The 15,773-nt window shown below is 40.1% G+C and overlaps 1 protein-coding gene and 1 pseudogene across 5 annotated transcripts in view; one reads left to right on the forward strand and one right to left on the reverse strand.

The window, feature by feature from the left end:
• Nucleotides 1-15,773, reverse strand: part of PIGU (phosphatidylinositol glycan anchor biosynthesis class U) — a 91,828-nt gene that overhangs the window by 45,995 nt on the left and 30,060 nt on the right. For all 4 annotated transcript variants that reach the window (XM_082746048.1, XM_082746049.1, XM_082746051.1 and 1 more), the window contains 2 exons: nt 12,851-12,960; nt 10,344-10,444 (listed from right to left, as the gene is read on the reverse strand). In XM_082746048.1, coding sequence (XP_082602174.1) covers nt 10,344-10,444; nt 12,851-12,960 — 211 coding nt within the window. The remainder of the gene's footprint in view (nt 1-10,343; nt 10,445-12,850; nt 12,961-15,773) is intronic.
• LOC309872232 (nucleosome assembly protein 1-like 1 pseudogene) lies at nt 6,322-7,626 on the forward strand (annotated as a pseudogene). Its single transcript has one exon. The product of its transcript is annotated as a nucleosome assembly protein 1-like 1 pseudogene (transcript).

The raw sequence follows: 15,773 nt of genomic DNA on the forward strand, positions 1-15,773 counted from the left end.
TCCTCTCTCTCTGCCTGCTTCTCTGCCTACTTTTGATCTCTGTCTGTCAAACAAATAAATAAAATCTTTAAAAAAAATTTTTTTAAGATTTTATTAAAAAAAATTTTTTTTTAAGATTTTATTTATTTGAGAAAGAGAGAGACAGAGTAGGGTGGGGGTGGTGGGGAGAGAGAGAAGCAGATTCCCACTGAGCAGGGAGCCTGATGCAGGGCTGGATCCCAGGACCCTGAGATCATGACCTGAGCTGAAGACAGATGCTTAACTGATTGAGCCACCCAGGGGTCCCCCAACTGATTTTTTCTTTTTTTAAGATTTTATTTATTTATTTGACAGGCAGAGATCACAAGTAGGCAGAGAGGCAGGCAGAGAGAGAGGTAGAAGCAGGCTCCCTGCTGAGCAGAGAGCCTGATGCAAGGCTCGATCCCAGGACCCTGGGATCATGACATGAGCCGAAGGCAGAGGTTTGAACCCATTGAGCCACCCAAGCACACCCCAACTGTTTTTCTTCCTTAAATAAAGAGTGAATTATTCCTTTATAAATGTTATTAAAATTTAATTATGTGGTACAAATATTAGATGTAGAAAAATGACTCGCAGATTTAAGTGAACAAACTTTATTGTATATTCTGTTGGTAGAGATTATTAATACACTCAAAGAGAGTGGTTCAGAGAACCAACTAAAATAGAATTCTTCAAATATTTAGACATATTTTAACAGATTATTACTTGTGATGGTCTCTGTTTATAGCTGCCAACAATGAAAAATAAATGTCAAAAAAAAGGGAAAGTCTGGGACCCCACAACAAATATACCAAGGAATGGAAGTGGAGCTGGGGCTGGGTGATAAAAGACTTTTACTTCTCATTTTACACGTTTGAATTTCTTTTATTCTACCAAGTACTTCAACTACTTATATGAACTACTCCTAAAAGTTTCAAAAAAAACCCCAAAAACCTAAATTTAGATTTAAAGAAACTGACATGTGACCAATGTCAAACAATTCACAGGAAGTAAGTGATACAAGTAAAACAAAATGGGAGTGCCTGGGTGGCTCAGTTGGTTAAGCATCTGCCTTCAGATTGGGTTATGATCCTAGCTAGGGTCTTGGGATTGAGCCCCACACTGGGCTCCCTGCTCAGGGCTCAATCCCAGAGCTTTGGGATCATGACCTGAGCCAAAGGCAGATGCTTAACCGACTAAGCCACCCAAGTGCCCTTAAATATTCTTGTAGAAAAGTAAAATAAAATTGTGTGTATAACATTACAAAAATGTCTATGCATTCATCTAACAGAGATCTGGATCAATATAACAAAAAGGTTTTGTTCTGTGGAACCAAAAACAATGTGGCCACAAAAGGGATACGCAGTTTTTTTTTTTTCATGTTTCCCCCCAAAACAAAACCTTTCCATTGACCTAAAGAAACATAAAAAAGACATTTTTACAGGCACCTGGGTGGCTCAGTGGGTTAAGCCGCTGCCTTTGGCTCAGTCATGATCTCAGGGTCCTGGGATCGAGTCTTGCATCAGGCACTCTGCTCAGCAGGGAGCCTGCTTCCTCCTCTCTCTCTCTCTGCCTGCCTCTCTGCCTACTTGTGATCTCTCTCTGTCAAATAAATAAATAAAATCTTAAAAAAAAAAAAGACATTTTTGTAAATGGAATATTTCACATTCTTGTGTGAGACTCTTATTGCGTGCACCTTCAGAGCCCATGTCTTCTGTCTTTGTACTTGGCTTATTTATTTCTAAAGTTTATTTATTTAAAACATTTATTTATTTAAGAAATCTCTATACCCGACATGAGGCTCAAACATGACCCAGAGATTAAGAATTGCATGTTCCAGGCTTCCTTGCACTTGGGCCTTTTTTTTCCTTTTTGAAGATTGATTGATTGATTGATTGATTGATTTGAAAGAGCGTGTGCATACCTATGCACGCATGTGTGCATGTGGGGGGATGGACAGAGGGAAAGAATCTTCAAGCTCACTCCCTGCTCAGCATGGAGCCCAACATGGGGCTCGATCCCAGGACCTAGATACCAGAACCTGAGCCGAAGTCAAATGCTGGACTCTTAACCGACTGAGACACCCACGTGCCCCTGCCCTTGGCTATTTTCAAAGTGGCATTTCCAAAGGCTGGTGCTCAATCCCTTCTGCCAGGCTGCAGCATAGAGTCCTTATTTTAATGAAGGCCAGGCACCTTGATGAATGGGTCTACCAGAGCCTGGCACTCTGGAAACAGGGACCGAGAGAGGGAGTATTCACAGACAGCAAAGAGTCCTCATTATCTTGAAGTTGTTTCTAACAAAATGATCACAATTCCCAGAACAAGAAAATTCAGGTTATGCAGTATGTAGTCACGAGTAATAAGTTAAATTAAACAGCCTACAGAAAGACCACCCATGACCACTGCAAGAGAAACAATGTGTTAGGAAGACCTTGTTGGGAATGAAGTCATTCCCATGCCACCTTAGAAAGGAAAATGTAAAATGTAAAAAATGTAAACTCTAAATAAAAGGTTCTATGTGTAACTTTTGATTTTCTATTTCCTGAATGTGCAAACTATTCAGCAACAAGGTAGCAAAATAAAGACTCTCATACACTTGTTATGGGAGCATAAGTTGGTAAAAGTCTTAAGCCAATTTAGCAACAAATTTCAGAAATCCTGAAGAAGGTACATACCCAGTGATATAATAATTCTATTGCCAGGACTTCACTGTAAGAAAATAACTGTATTTCTGTAAGAAATAATCTGTATTTCTGTAAGAAAGTAATTTCCACATGGGTGTGGAAATTACAACAGAAAATTGTATTATTTAAATAGCTGAAAACTGAAAAACTAGCTAAGTATTTAACAGTAGAATTTGGTTAAAGAATTTCTAAACATTTCATCCATATAATGGAATAGTATGCAGCCATTAAACATGGCTGATCTATGTGTAGATTATATTATTGACCCCAATTCTCCACCCTCCCGGCTCTTTGTCACATAACTTTGCATTTCCTATTGTGAACAGGATGGAAGTCTCCACCACAAGCTCTGCCATGTGTTGTTTTTATTCATGGGACGTTAGCATGTGTGATGCAACCAGAAACTTAAAAAGTGCATGCCTGGTAAGGCTTGTTCATCGTTGTGCCTCAGTTATCACCATGAGAAGACCATGCCTAGTTTAAACCCCTGGTCCAGGAGGATGACACACATGTGGAAAGAGCCCAGCCTAGATGAGCCAACTATAGCCAGCCACTGATGGATGAATGAGCGCCAGTGAAACCAACAAACTGCCTAGACGAGTCTAACCTAGATCAGCTGATGCCTAGCGGATTTAAAGATATATGAATCAAGTAAAGACTTATTATTGTATTAAGCCACTGCATCTTGGAGTAGTTTGTTAAATAACAGTCTTGTGGCAACAGCTGATTGATAATAGTATTTAAAAGTCTGAAAGAGGGGCACCTGGGTGGCTCAGTGAGTTAAGCCGCTGCCTTCGGCTCAGGTCATGGTCTCAGAGTCCTGGGATCGAGCCCTGCATGGGGCTCTCTGCTCAGCAGGGAGCCTGCTTCCTCCTCTCTCTCTCTGCCTGCCTCTCTGCCTACTTGTGATCTCTCTCTATCAAATAAATAAAATCTTTAAAAAAAAAAAGTCTGAAAGAAAAATGAGGGAAAAAAATCTGGAACTACATACCCCAAATGCCAACAGATTTCCTGTTAAAGCCAGTAGATTGATCACATGCATATCCCTCACTAACATGACAATAAAGGAATAAAACTTGTCTTAAACAACAAAGCAGAGGAGATTATAGCAAAATAAGGTTTAATGCAATAGTGGAAACATAAAACAATGAAAATCAATCTGAAAGTTTGTATACAGACCAATCAGAACCTCAGGTCATATCTCATTTATGTGCAGCCAGTGGACAATCCCTACATACCTCATCTTTCTATCTACTACTTCACCCCCCGACACTACAGTTCTGGAGAGCACCCACTAAAAAGGCACAGATCTAGAAGATATTATGCACAGTAATGGGCTAAGGTGAAGTGTAATGAGATTACATAAACTCTATTGTAATCAGCCACATCCCCCATTCCTGCTCTCTCAACTCTAGCAATTGGTCACATGAGCCCCCTATCCCGCCAAAACTCCATCTTGGTTATCCTTAGGCAAGACGCTGGAGGAGTCCTCTTTGGAAAAACTAAATCATTTCAGAGAAAAAGAAAACCTATAAATGATGACATTTAGGGTTACCTCCAAGAAAAAAGGCCAGCCCACTGCCTGCCTCTCTACCTACTTGTGATCTCTCTCTGTCAAATAAATAAATAAAATCTTTAAAAAAAAAAAAAAAAAAAAAAAAAGGCCAGCCCACTGCCTGATCTCCTTATAGTAAGACTGATTCCGCTCATTCACAGCGTCTCAAATCAACACGTTAGTGCCAGTTTTAAATAAAAGACAGACAGCCAAGGATCATTATAAATAAGAGAAAACCGGGGCACCTGGGTGGCTCAGTGGATTAAGCCTCTGCCTTTGGCTCAGGTCATGACCTCAGGGTCCTGGGATCTAGCCCCACATCGGGCTCTCTGCTCAGCAGGGAGCCTGCTTCCCCCTCTCTCTCTGCCTGCTTCTCTGCCTATTTGTGATCTCTGTCAAATAAATAAAATCTTAAAAAAAAAAAAAAAGAGAGAGAGAAAACCCTCCCATGTGAAAGACAGACCCCAAATCAAACAGGAAACAAAAAAGGTGGTGGTGGGGGGACAAGGAAGACAAAGGGACTATTTGTAGATTTGTAGAAATGATGGAAACTAAAAACAACAAAAACAAAAACTCAGATAAAAGAGGATATTGTGGGGGCACCTGGGTGGCTCAGTGGGTTAAAACCTCTGCCTTCAGCTCAGGTCATGATCCCAGGGTCCTGGGATAGAGCCCCACATCGGACTCTGCTCAGCGGGAAGCCTGCTTCCCCCTCTCTCTCTGCCTGCCTCTCTGCCTACGTGTGATCTCTGTCTGTCAAATAGATAAATAAAATCTTTAAAATAAAAAAAAAGGAGGATATTGTGGTTATAAGATAATAATAGGATGCTTCAAAGAAACAACTGGAGATGAACAAAGAACTTCAAAATATAATTAAAAAATCAAGGGTGTGGGGCTGGCTCAGTCCGTAGCGCATGCAACTCTTGATTGTGGGGTCATGAGTTCGAGCTCCACACTGGATGTAGAATTTACTTAAAAAATAAATGTAAAAATATAAAAACAGATTAAAATATATATACATATAAAATTTTAAAATTTTTAAAATTCAGTAGAAGAGTTGGAAGATGAAAACATAGTAGTGTCCCACCAAAAGAAAGAGGAAGTCAGCAAAAGATAAAGTCCACTGAAAATAAAATATGCAAATTAGGTCAGTCAAGAAAGGCCAATATCCAACAGAGGTCCCAAACATGAGGACAGAGAAAACAGGGAGGACAGAATTGAAAAATAGTAAAACAATACCTTCCAGAACTAAAGGACACTGGTGTCTAAACTGAAAGGGCCTATCAGGGGCCCAGCATAATAAATGGAAAAAGACCCATGTCAAGACATGGCATCATAAAATTTCAAAACACTGAGGCTAAAAAGAAGATTCTAAATCTTTCAGGAAACATTAGATTACACATAATGGCATCAAACTGCTTAAATAGCAACCAGGATACTAGAAGACAGTGAAATGAAGCCTTCAAAATTCTGAAGGAAAAGTTTTCCAGTCTAGAATTCTATCCCTTGCCCCAACTATTAATTTGGTGCTAAACTAGAATAAAGACATTTTTCAGACAGAGAATAACTGAAAATAGGACCATCTGGCTCCCTGTGCTAGCCACCGATATTTGGAGTTCTTAACAACGTGGCAGACATTGACAACAAAGAACAGTCTGAACCTGATCAAGATTTGGATGATGTTGAAGAAGTAGAAGAAACTGGTGAAGAAACAAAAATCAAAGCGTGTCACCTGACTGTTTAGATGATGCAAAATCCTCAGATTCTTGCAGCCCTTCAAGAAAGACTTGATGGGGGGGGGGGTGCCTGAGTGGCTCAGTGGGTTAAAGCCCCTGCCTTCGGCTCAGGTCATGATCCCAGGGTCCTGGGATCAAACCCTGCATCGAGCTCTCTGCTAAGCAGGCAGCCTGCTTCCCTTCTCTCTCTGCCTGCCTGTCTGCCTACTTGTGATCTCTGTCTGTCAAATAGATAAATAAAATCTTAAAAAAAAAAAAAAAAAAAAAGAAAGAAAGAAAGACTTGATGGTCTGGTAGAAACACCAACAGGATACATTGGAAGTTTGCCTAGGGTATCTAAAAGACGAGTGAAAGCTCTCAAAAATCTTCAAATTAAATGTGCACAGGTAGAAGCCAAATTCTAAGAGGAAGTTCATGATCTTGAAAGAAAGTATGCTGTTCTCTCTCAGCCTCTATTTGATAAGTGATCTGAGATCATTAATGCAATTTTGGAACCTACAGAAGAAGAACGCAAATGGAAACCAGATGAGGAGGATGAAATTTCGGAGGAGCTGAAAGAAAAAGCCAAGATTGAAGATGAGAAAAAGGATGAAGAAAAAGAAGACCCCAAGGGAATTTCTGGATTCTGGTTAACTGTGTTTAAGAACATTGACTTGCTCAGTGATATGGTTCAGGAACATGATGGACCTATACTGAAGCAGTTGAAATATATTAAAGTGAAGTTCTCAGATGCTGGCCAGCCAATGAGTTTTGTTTTAGAATTTCACTTTGAACCTGGTGAATATTTCACAAATGAAGTGCTGACAAAGACATATAGGATGGGGTCAGAACCAGATGATTCTGATCCCTTTTCTTTTGGTGGACCAGAAATTAAGGGTTGTACAGGGTGTCAGAAAGATTGGAAAAAAGGAACGAATGTCACTGTGAAAACCATGAAGAAGAAGCAGAAACACGAGGGATTTGGGACAGTTCGTAGTGTATCCAAAACAGTTTCCAATGACTTTTTCTTTAATTTTCTTGCCCCTCTTGAAGTTCCTGAGCGTGGAGATCTGGATGATAATGCTGAAGCTATCTTTGCTGCAGACTTTGAAATTGGTCACTTTTTACGTGAGTGTATAATCCCAAGATTAGTGTTTTACTTTACTGGAGAAGCTCCTGAAGATGATGATTATGATGAAGAAGGTAAAGAAGCAGATGAGGAAGGGGAAGAAGATAAGGAAAACAATCCAGACTATGACTCAAAGAAGGATCAAAACCCAGCAGAGTGCAAGCAGCAGTGAAGCAGGATATATGTGGCCTTGAGGATAACCTGCACTGTAATAGTCTAAACACAACTATGATTTACTTACAGCCTTATGTTTTTGTATTTTCTTGGTAGACTCAGTAACTTTTTTTAAAGGAAAGGAACTGATAATTTTAAAGATCAATTTGTTCTACTTAGCATTTTAACTCTAGTTTTTCTTCCAGATCTGTTGATTTCACAAATTCTTTCATGCATGTTCATTTATTACTAGGTGGTTTGGTTCTTCTGGAGTAATTTTTATCATGTAACGAATATTTTAGATTACAGCTATGAAAGTGAACAGAACTGTTAAAAGAAACTTTTTTTCTTTTTGGCTTTGCTAATTTTTTTCCTGAAGAACCAAAGTAAAAAAAAACCAGTTTTTTTTCAACTGGTTTACACTTGCTTGCACTAGCCGTGCTTTTCATTACTTTGTTTTAGAAATGCAGTGACTAAGACAATTCCTCATTTAAAAAACAGAAACAAAACTTGTTGAGACAAATATATGGTTAAGAATTTCCAGTGAGGGCACCTGGGTGGCTCAGGGGGTTAAAGCCTCTGCTTTCAGCTCAGGTCATAATCCCAGGATCCTAGGATTGAGCCCCGGATCGGGCTCTCTGCTTGGCAGGGAGCCTGCTTCCTCCTCTCTCTCTGCCTGCCTCTCTGCCTACTTGTGATCTCTGTCTGTCAAATAAATAAAAAAATCTTTAAAAAAACAAAAAGAATTTCCAGTAAGACCACAACTGATAACTGGGATTACTAATGGTTTTTTATTTTAGGTGACATAGTTAGAAACCTAGTAAGGAAACTGTAGTAAAGAAACCTAACTCATAGTGTGGTTTTTGATTACTGTAGGGAGGTGAATAAAACCTGTTTTCAGAAGGAAAAAAAAAAAAAGAGTAACTCAAAATATGCGTCTCATACACCACCCTCCCTTTTTTTAAAAGATTTTTATTTTTAAGTCATCTCTACACCCAACATGGGGGTCAAACCTACAACCCAGGATCATGAGATGCACGATCTGCTGAGGGAGCCAGCCAGGCACCCCTCATATACCGTTTTATTGGAAACTACTAGAGGAAATACCTTAGCAAAACAAAAATCAAAGGAGAGAAGGAATCCAGGAAAGAAAGAAAATGACATAAAAGAATTATAAAGGGAAGTCCCAGTATGACAGCTTTGCACCACGCCCAGAAAACACCAGGGTAGACTGGGGCATGATGGTGGATGTGTGAGAGAGGTCTTCAGAAAAATAATGGAACTGAAAGACTCTTTGATGTATTTAAACATTTTTTTTTAAACTGTTCGGCACTAGGGGCGACGGGGTGGCTCAGTGGGTTGGGCCTCTGCCTTCAGCTCAGGCCATGATCCCAGGGTCCTGGGATTGAGCTCCAAGTTGGGCTCTCTGCTCAGCAGGGAGCCTGCTTCTCCCTCTCTCTCTGCCTGCCTCTCTGCCTGCTTATGATCTCTCTCTCTCTGCCAAATAAATAAATTTTAAAAATATATTAAAAAATAAACAAAAAAACCTGTTCAGCACTTGATAGTCTACCAGAACAACTGGCGGGGAGGGGAAGGAATTGTTACAAAAAGACTAAGAAAAAACAAAACAAAACAAAAGCAAAAAAAAAAAGATTAATTATTAACCCCAGGAAAAAGAAAAGGTTATACAAGAAAGAGAAAGTAATCATAGTTATTACTATAGTTATTACTTTGCCCAACAATGAACAATATATACAGTATCATAAACTATAGGTACTGACTACTGATTAATCAAAGCTGTGATATAACTACTCTAAGAAAATTAGGCAAAGGGGAAATGACAATAAAAAGAGCTGAATCTTTATCTCCCATTAGAGGAGTGCAATAAATAATGTCTAATATTTATAATTCAGGAAATAGCAATATGAGCTCTTACTTAGAAATATCAAAGTACCTGTACCCCTGGGGCTAATAATACATTATATGTTAATAAAAAATTCAAAAATTATTAAAAAAAAAGAAATAAAAGTAGGGGAGACTGGGTGGCTCAATTGGTTAAGTGTCTGCCTTTGGCGCAGGTCATGATCCCAGGGTCCTGGGATCAAGCCCCACATCAGACTCCCTGCTCAGTGGGAAGCCTGCTTCTCCCTCTCCTTCCCCCTCCCCTCTGCTTGTGCTTTCTCTCACTATCTCCCTCTCTCAAATAAATAAATAAAATCCTAAAAAAATATATATAGAAGTAGGGCGCTTGGGAGGCTCAGTGGGTTAAAGCCTCTGCCTTTGGCTCAGGTCATGATCCCACAGTCCTGGAATTGAAACCTGCATTGGGCTCTCTGCTCAGCAGGGAGCCTGCTTCCTCTTCTCTCTCTGCCTGCCTCTCTGCCTACTTGTGATCTCTGTCTGTCAAATAAATAAATAAAATCTTTTTAAAAAATGTGTATATATATATATGTATATATACACATGTATATATGTACATATATACATATGTATATGAGCTTATCTGAGCTTATCTAAATTTCCTATAACAATCTCGTATTACTTGTATAATTAAAAGAATATATGTACATACATATATACATATACATGTGTGCATATATATATATATATGCACACATATATATAGAAGTAAATACCAGCAAACACCAGAAAGTAGTTCTTTCGAAGTTGAACTAGGCATGGGAAGAGAGTCAGAGGGCTACTATTTTCATAACCCCTTTCCCAGATTTTCTGTTTGTTTTTTTAACTTTTATTTATTTATTTATTTTTAAAAAAATAATCTCTATACCAACTCAGGGCTTGAACTCCCAATCCCAAGATCAAGTGTCTCATGCTCTTCTGACTGCCCAGCAGGCATCCCATTGTTTATTTTTTCCATCTGTATTAACAATAACTCTCTGAGTAGTAGAATTTCAGCATCTTTTAATTAAGTTTTTTCTCTGAGCTTATCTAAATTTCCTGTAACAATCTCGTATTACTTGTATAATTAAAAAAATATATTCTTAAACATTTGGATGGTTTAAAAAAAAAAAATCCACAGCAGTAGTATTACAAAACCCTACACACACCAGGGACTGAGATTTGTGCTTTCCTTTGAAGCCTTACCTTTTATCGTGGCCAAAATGAAGAAAGCAATGAGGGTGTTGTTGATGGCGCAGGTAGACTTGGCAACACAAGACAAGACCGTGTAGGGATTTAAGAGGTAGCTGTGGAAAAACATACAATGTTGGCATTAGTAATCTCAGTCAGAGCACCAGGGAGTCCTGGCCACCACAGGCCACGATTCAAGAGATTTACTAAAACTGAACTCAAGGGAAGGCAACTTCTTAGAAATGAGTTAAGTAAAAGAGAACAAAATGGGGGCACCTGGGTGGCTCAGTGGTTTGGGCTGCTGCCTTTGGCTCGGGTCATGATCTCAGGGTCCTGGGATCGAGCCCCGCATCGGGCTCCCTGCTCCGCAGGAAGCCTGCTTCCCTCTCTCTCTCTCTCTGCCTGCCTCTCTGCCTACTTGTGATCTCCGTCTTTCAAATAAATAAATAAAATCTTAAAAAAAAAAAAAAAAAGAGAACAAAATGGGCTTGGGACCAATGAGTATAAGATGTTGAACATCCACTGCCTATCCTGTGCTACACGGAAGATCATCATAGAGATCCAGTAAGCTAGCAACACCATTATTCATTCCTCCAATGGAAAAACTGAGACTCAGTGGTTAAGAAACTTGCTCAAGGTTTTATAAGTTAATCAATACATTCAAAATTAGGACTTTCTGGCTCAAAAACTTATGTTCTTTTTATTACTTCAGATCTCATAAATGATAAAATTTTAGCAATTCCCACAGAGTCATATATTTTTAGGAATGGCTACAGTTGTCTTTGAAAACCAGGAAAGTAACTTTTCCTCAATCAGGCTCCTAAGCTCTGATGCAGGCTACCCCTCCCTCTTTCCTCCAAGAGGTCAAAGCAGCTTGGGGTTATCCCTCTTGATGGTCAAGCTGTATCCACCAGTCAGACTCCAAGGACGGGATATGTATCTGCTGAATTCAATAAGCTGGTTGCCACAAAACTTCAAGACAGGACATCTTGAACTTTCCCTGGGAAGGAATTAAGCTAGGAAAAACCTAGTCTCTGCTTGAGATGGAAAGGAATGGACTGAGAAATGAATTTAAAATGCTGATTAGGGAAATTTTATATCATCATAATGGATGATTATTTTATTTATTTCCATCCTGCTTCCACAAAAGATTTGAGGAAGCTCAAATGAGAACAGATAATAAAAACTAATAGCAAAATAAAAATAGAAATAAAAAAGCAAGACCAGGAAAAATGTAGACAGAAAAAAAATAAGGGCCAAGGGGAAAAAAGACTAAATGGGTCTTCTACAGCACTGTGATAATCAGCTTCAAATCTGGCTCTGAGTTTCCTGGCAGACAGAGTGAAAAGGGAGACCAGTTACATAATTCTGATTGTTAGATAGTAAGAAACATACCAGCGTCTCAGGGACAGATTATAATTATTATTCACCAATAAAGATCTTAAATTCAATACCTCCCAGGGCTGTAAGATTAGCAGCTCTAAAGCCAAAGGCCCAAAATTGTTGGTATTTTTTTCCAACAACCACAGATAGGCCTGTTACACAACCTTTAAAGAAATGGCTGCTGCTATTAAAAAAAAATCCCCAGGAGATATATGAGTCCATAAGGGATTCATAATGTTGCTACACCTCTGGTTCTATGAGGCAGTTCCTGCTAATATTTCTGAAATACATAGCTTCGAAAGTTGGTGGGAGAGGGGGAAAAAGCCATTTCCAAATAGCAGGTGGATGTTCGAGAAGCAGCTGCTTGGCCACCTATACGGAATACTGAACAGGAGATTCAACACAAAGCAGAGGGTTGAATAAAATGTCCTCACAAGGCCCCTTCTAATTCTGAAGCGCCAAGGTCAGGTTTTCCCATGCAGAAACCTGTCTGTCTTGTTTATGGTGTATCCCTCAAAGCTAGTATATTATTAATATTCAGTGACTATTAGTTTGACTGAATAATTATTCAGATTTGCCTATCTCCAGAATATAAACGGGAATAACCTGACAGAATTAAATTTACTGTCAGCCCAGAGCAAGTTCAGAGAAATCTCTTACAGAGCTTTGGTAAGTTCCACTCTCCCATACTGGTCTCCCAGCTGGGATGGGTCTATTTGGCTCTAGTTTTCTAAACTACAAATGCAGGACTTATGGGGTACATGAACTCCTCGAGCTGCTCAAAATAATGGCCACGTAAAGCTCAAAATTTTATTCAATCCAAATACACAATTAAAGAACTTTTTTTTTTTTTTGAAACACTGGTTACAAGTAGGCTGGAGCCCAGATCAGCATAGAGTGAAAAAGCGTTTGTGAAGGGTTGATTGTGCATGTCCCTGTGTGAGGCTTTGTCCCAACAGAAACAGAATGCCTCTGTCTCCTTTGCTGGCCAGGACCCCAGTTGTGCAACAGAACCACAGCAAGTACTTGATGACTAAGACTGCAAATCTCCAAAAATACAACAAACAACATGAGAAAGTCTCATCAGATTTTCCTTGCGTTCATTGGCACTGAGCCCTGTTTTGTCAAAGAATACTTACAACAGGGCCACTTTCAGAGGGATGTAACGCATTTCCATCGGGGTTCGGATGAGTTCGGCCACATCTGGGGCATACTGGTCTAGTTCAAGGAGGAGTTTCTGCTTTTTAAACTGGCAAAAAGAAATGACAAAACGTATTACTTCCCCTTGCTTTTAGAATGAAGACAGCAGTCCTTCTGTGGCCCACATGGCCCTACCTGTCCAGGCTTACCTCACACCCACCTGTCCCCTCAGCTCTCACTCCCTGGGTTCCAGCACCATGAACATGCCGTAACTGTTGTGAACAACCTCTTCTCTTTCCCTACTTAGCTCCACATCGCCTTTAAATCTCTGTTAAATCATTTCTTCCTCAGGAAGGCACACTCACCGCCCCCTCCAGTGAAATCTCCCTGTAACACCTTCTTTCACAGCACTGTTCATGGTTACAACTTTCTTATCTATGTGACTAATATCTGTCTCCCTCACTAGACTATGAGTTCCATGAGGGCAGGGACAATGTTTATTTGCCAGGACCTGGTACAGTGAGCAAACAGTAAACATCTATTGAATGGCTGAATAAATAGTGGCAAATCAATGTTCTCGGCCATTCTGAATGGTTATCATTGGGGAGCCTGGGTGTGTGAAGCATCTGCCTTGGGCTCAAGTCACTGGGATCAAGGCCTCCTGCTCAGGAGGGAGTCTCTTTTCCCTCTCCTTCTGCTTGTGTTCTCTCTGCCTCTCTCTCTCTAATAAAATCTTTAAAAAAAAAAAAAAAAAAAAGAGTTATCATGAGTGGCCAAAGGACTCCAAAATTCCATCAGCAAAGTGAAATACTTTCATACAAAATGAAATGATCCCCTGAATGTCACCGTATCCCGGGTTTTCTTCCAAGCTCTCCTGTTTCAAGTTTTTGCCTTCCACAGAGGAAGTGGGGAATGGCCAGGATGAAGAGAAGTAGGAGGGCTGGGTGTGGCTGGGCAGCTCTAGAGTCTAGAGGGAGTGAGATGGGGGTGGAAAGCTCTTGTCTTCTCCTGTTGTGTCCCAACAAATTCATGGGTGTGCTCCAGAATGAAAAAAAGTTAGGTAACCCTATAAGCAAACACGGGTCAGCCTATAGGCGGAAAAAGCCTCTGAACCCCAAATGGGTAGCTTTTATAGTAGATTTAATTTAATGGTCAGAGAATCTTATTTCAAGAGTATAAAACCAATGCTGCAACCAATTATAAAACAGTATATTGCTGAGGAGCTAAATGAGCAAGGGCTTCACTCTCTGCGCATGACAGAAGATTTAATAATGAAAAAGGCACATACAGAATACATATGGTATTGTGCCATTCATACAAAGTTCAAAGCATACAAAATAATACTACATGTTATTTAGGATCCATACAAACAGCAAAAGTTAAGGCCACGTGAGGTAACAATAAACACTAAATCCACAACAGTGGTAACTGGTGAGAGGAAGAATAAAGAGATGAAAATTGCAGAAGTGAGTACAAGTGTAATATTTAATTAATTAATTTATTTATTTATTTAATCATGACAGCGTGCAAGCATGAGTCGGGGAAGGGCAGAGGGAGAGGGAGAGAATCTCAAGCAGATTCCCCACTGAGCGCAGAGCCCTACACAGGGCCCCATCCCACAATCCCAAGATCATGACCTGAGCTGAAACCAAGAGTTGGACACTCAACCATATGAGCCACCCACGTGTTCCATGTAATGTTTTATTTTTGAACCTGAAATAAGTTCACAGTAGGTATTATTCTTTACATATTTCTGCATGTCTTAGGTATTTCAGAATTTTTTTTAATGGAAAAGTTTTTTAGAAATGTTAAAGATAGATCTTTCAGTTCAAAAGAAAATTGAGGAGTTATCACAGGAATACAGGTAAGTCCAGATTTCTTGCACAGATTTAGAAGCTTAATCAGAAAACATGAACCAACTTCAAAAACCTCCTTTGATCATCTCTGAGAGTTCAAGTTAGACAGCAGGGAATTATCATCTGTAAGAGTTAGGCTACCATTCACAGGTGGGGTTGTGTAATTAAAAAGACAATATATAAAGTAGGTGCTTTTATCAGAAGGGCTGGCTGGGCAGATAAAGCACTTACTGAGGTCAGCTGCAGCAGTGGTTGAAAAAGGAGTCCAGGCCCCGCTACCTAAGGGTCCTGGAGTTCCTGCAAAAAGGCGGCCACCTGTATGGGCCGAGACCCACAAAGAAGGCTACTGAGAGGAAACAGGGGTTGACCCAGGAGGAGCCAGAGGACAGGTGGAAAGACGGACCTATTCTGCAAGCTGGTCAGCAGGACTACAGAAGGAGAGGGGGGCAGCTCAACGGACACCTACGCAGAGGTGACACTGTGCCAACAACCAAAGAAAAGTACTTCCTTGTCACCCCACTCTTCCAAAATAATTTGAAACAGGGAGATTTTATAAAAGGAGAGTCTGCAGGTGAGGGCAGTCAGGTCAGCATTCCCCAGATTCTCTGCTACATCTCTTTTTGTCTCCCTCCAGTCTCTCCAGCAAAGCCCCCATTATGCCTGGCCTCACAGGCCCAATATTGACTCAGCTCCTTGAAGAATAACAAAAATTCCTTTAAAAAGCCCCCACTGGATCCAGTCAGAGACAAGCAAATGGCTAAAAGTCTAAGGAAAAGTGAACACACACACACACACACACACACACACACCAAGAAAATATTAAAAGTATAACAATAAATGAGGTTAAGGAGTATAATTTAAAATCCAAAGATAAATATTTCTAGGTATATTCAGCAGCCTTGACAATGATGAGATTTAAAGCTACCATAGGAGAGGTTAAAAGTGGCCTAAAATAAAAGGTAATGACCTGGGGGCGCCTGGGTTGCTCAGTGGGTTAAGCCTCTGCCTTCAGCTCAGGTCATGATCTCAGGGTGCTGGTATCGAGCCCCGGATCAGGCTCCCTGCT

Source organism: Mustela nivalis (assembly GCF_964662115.1).
Source record: "Mustela nivalis genome assembly, chromosome: 8".
Lineage (NCBI taxonomy): Eukaryota > Metazoa > Chordata > Mammalia > Carnivora > Mustelidae > Mustela > Mustela nivalis.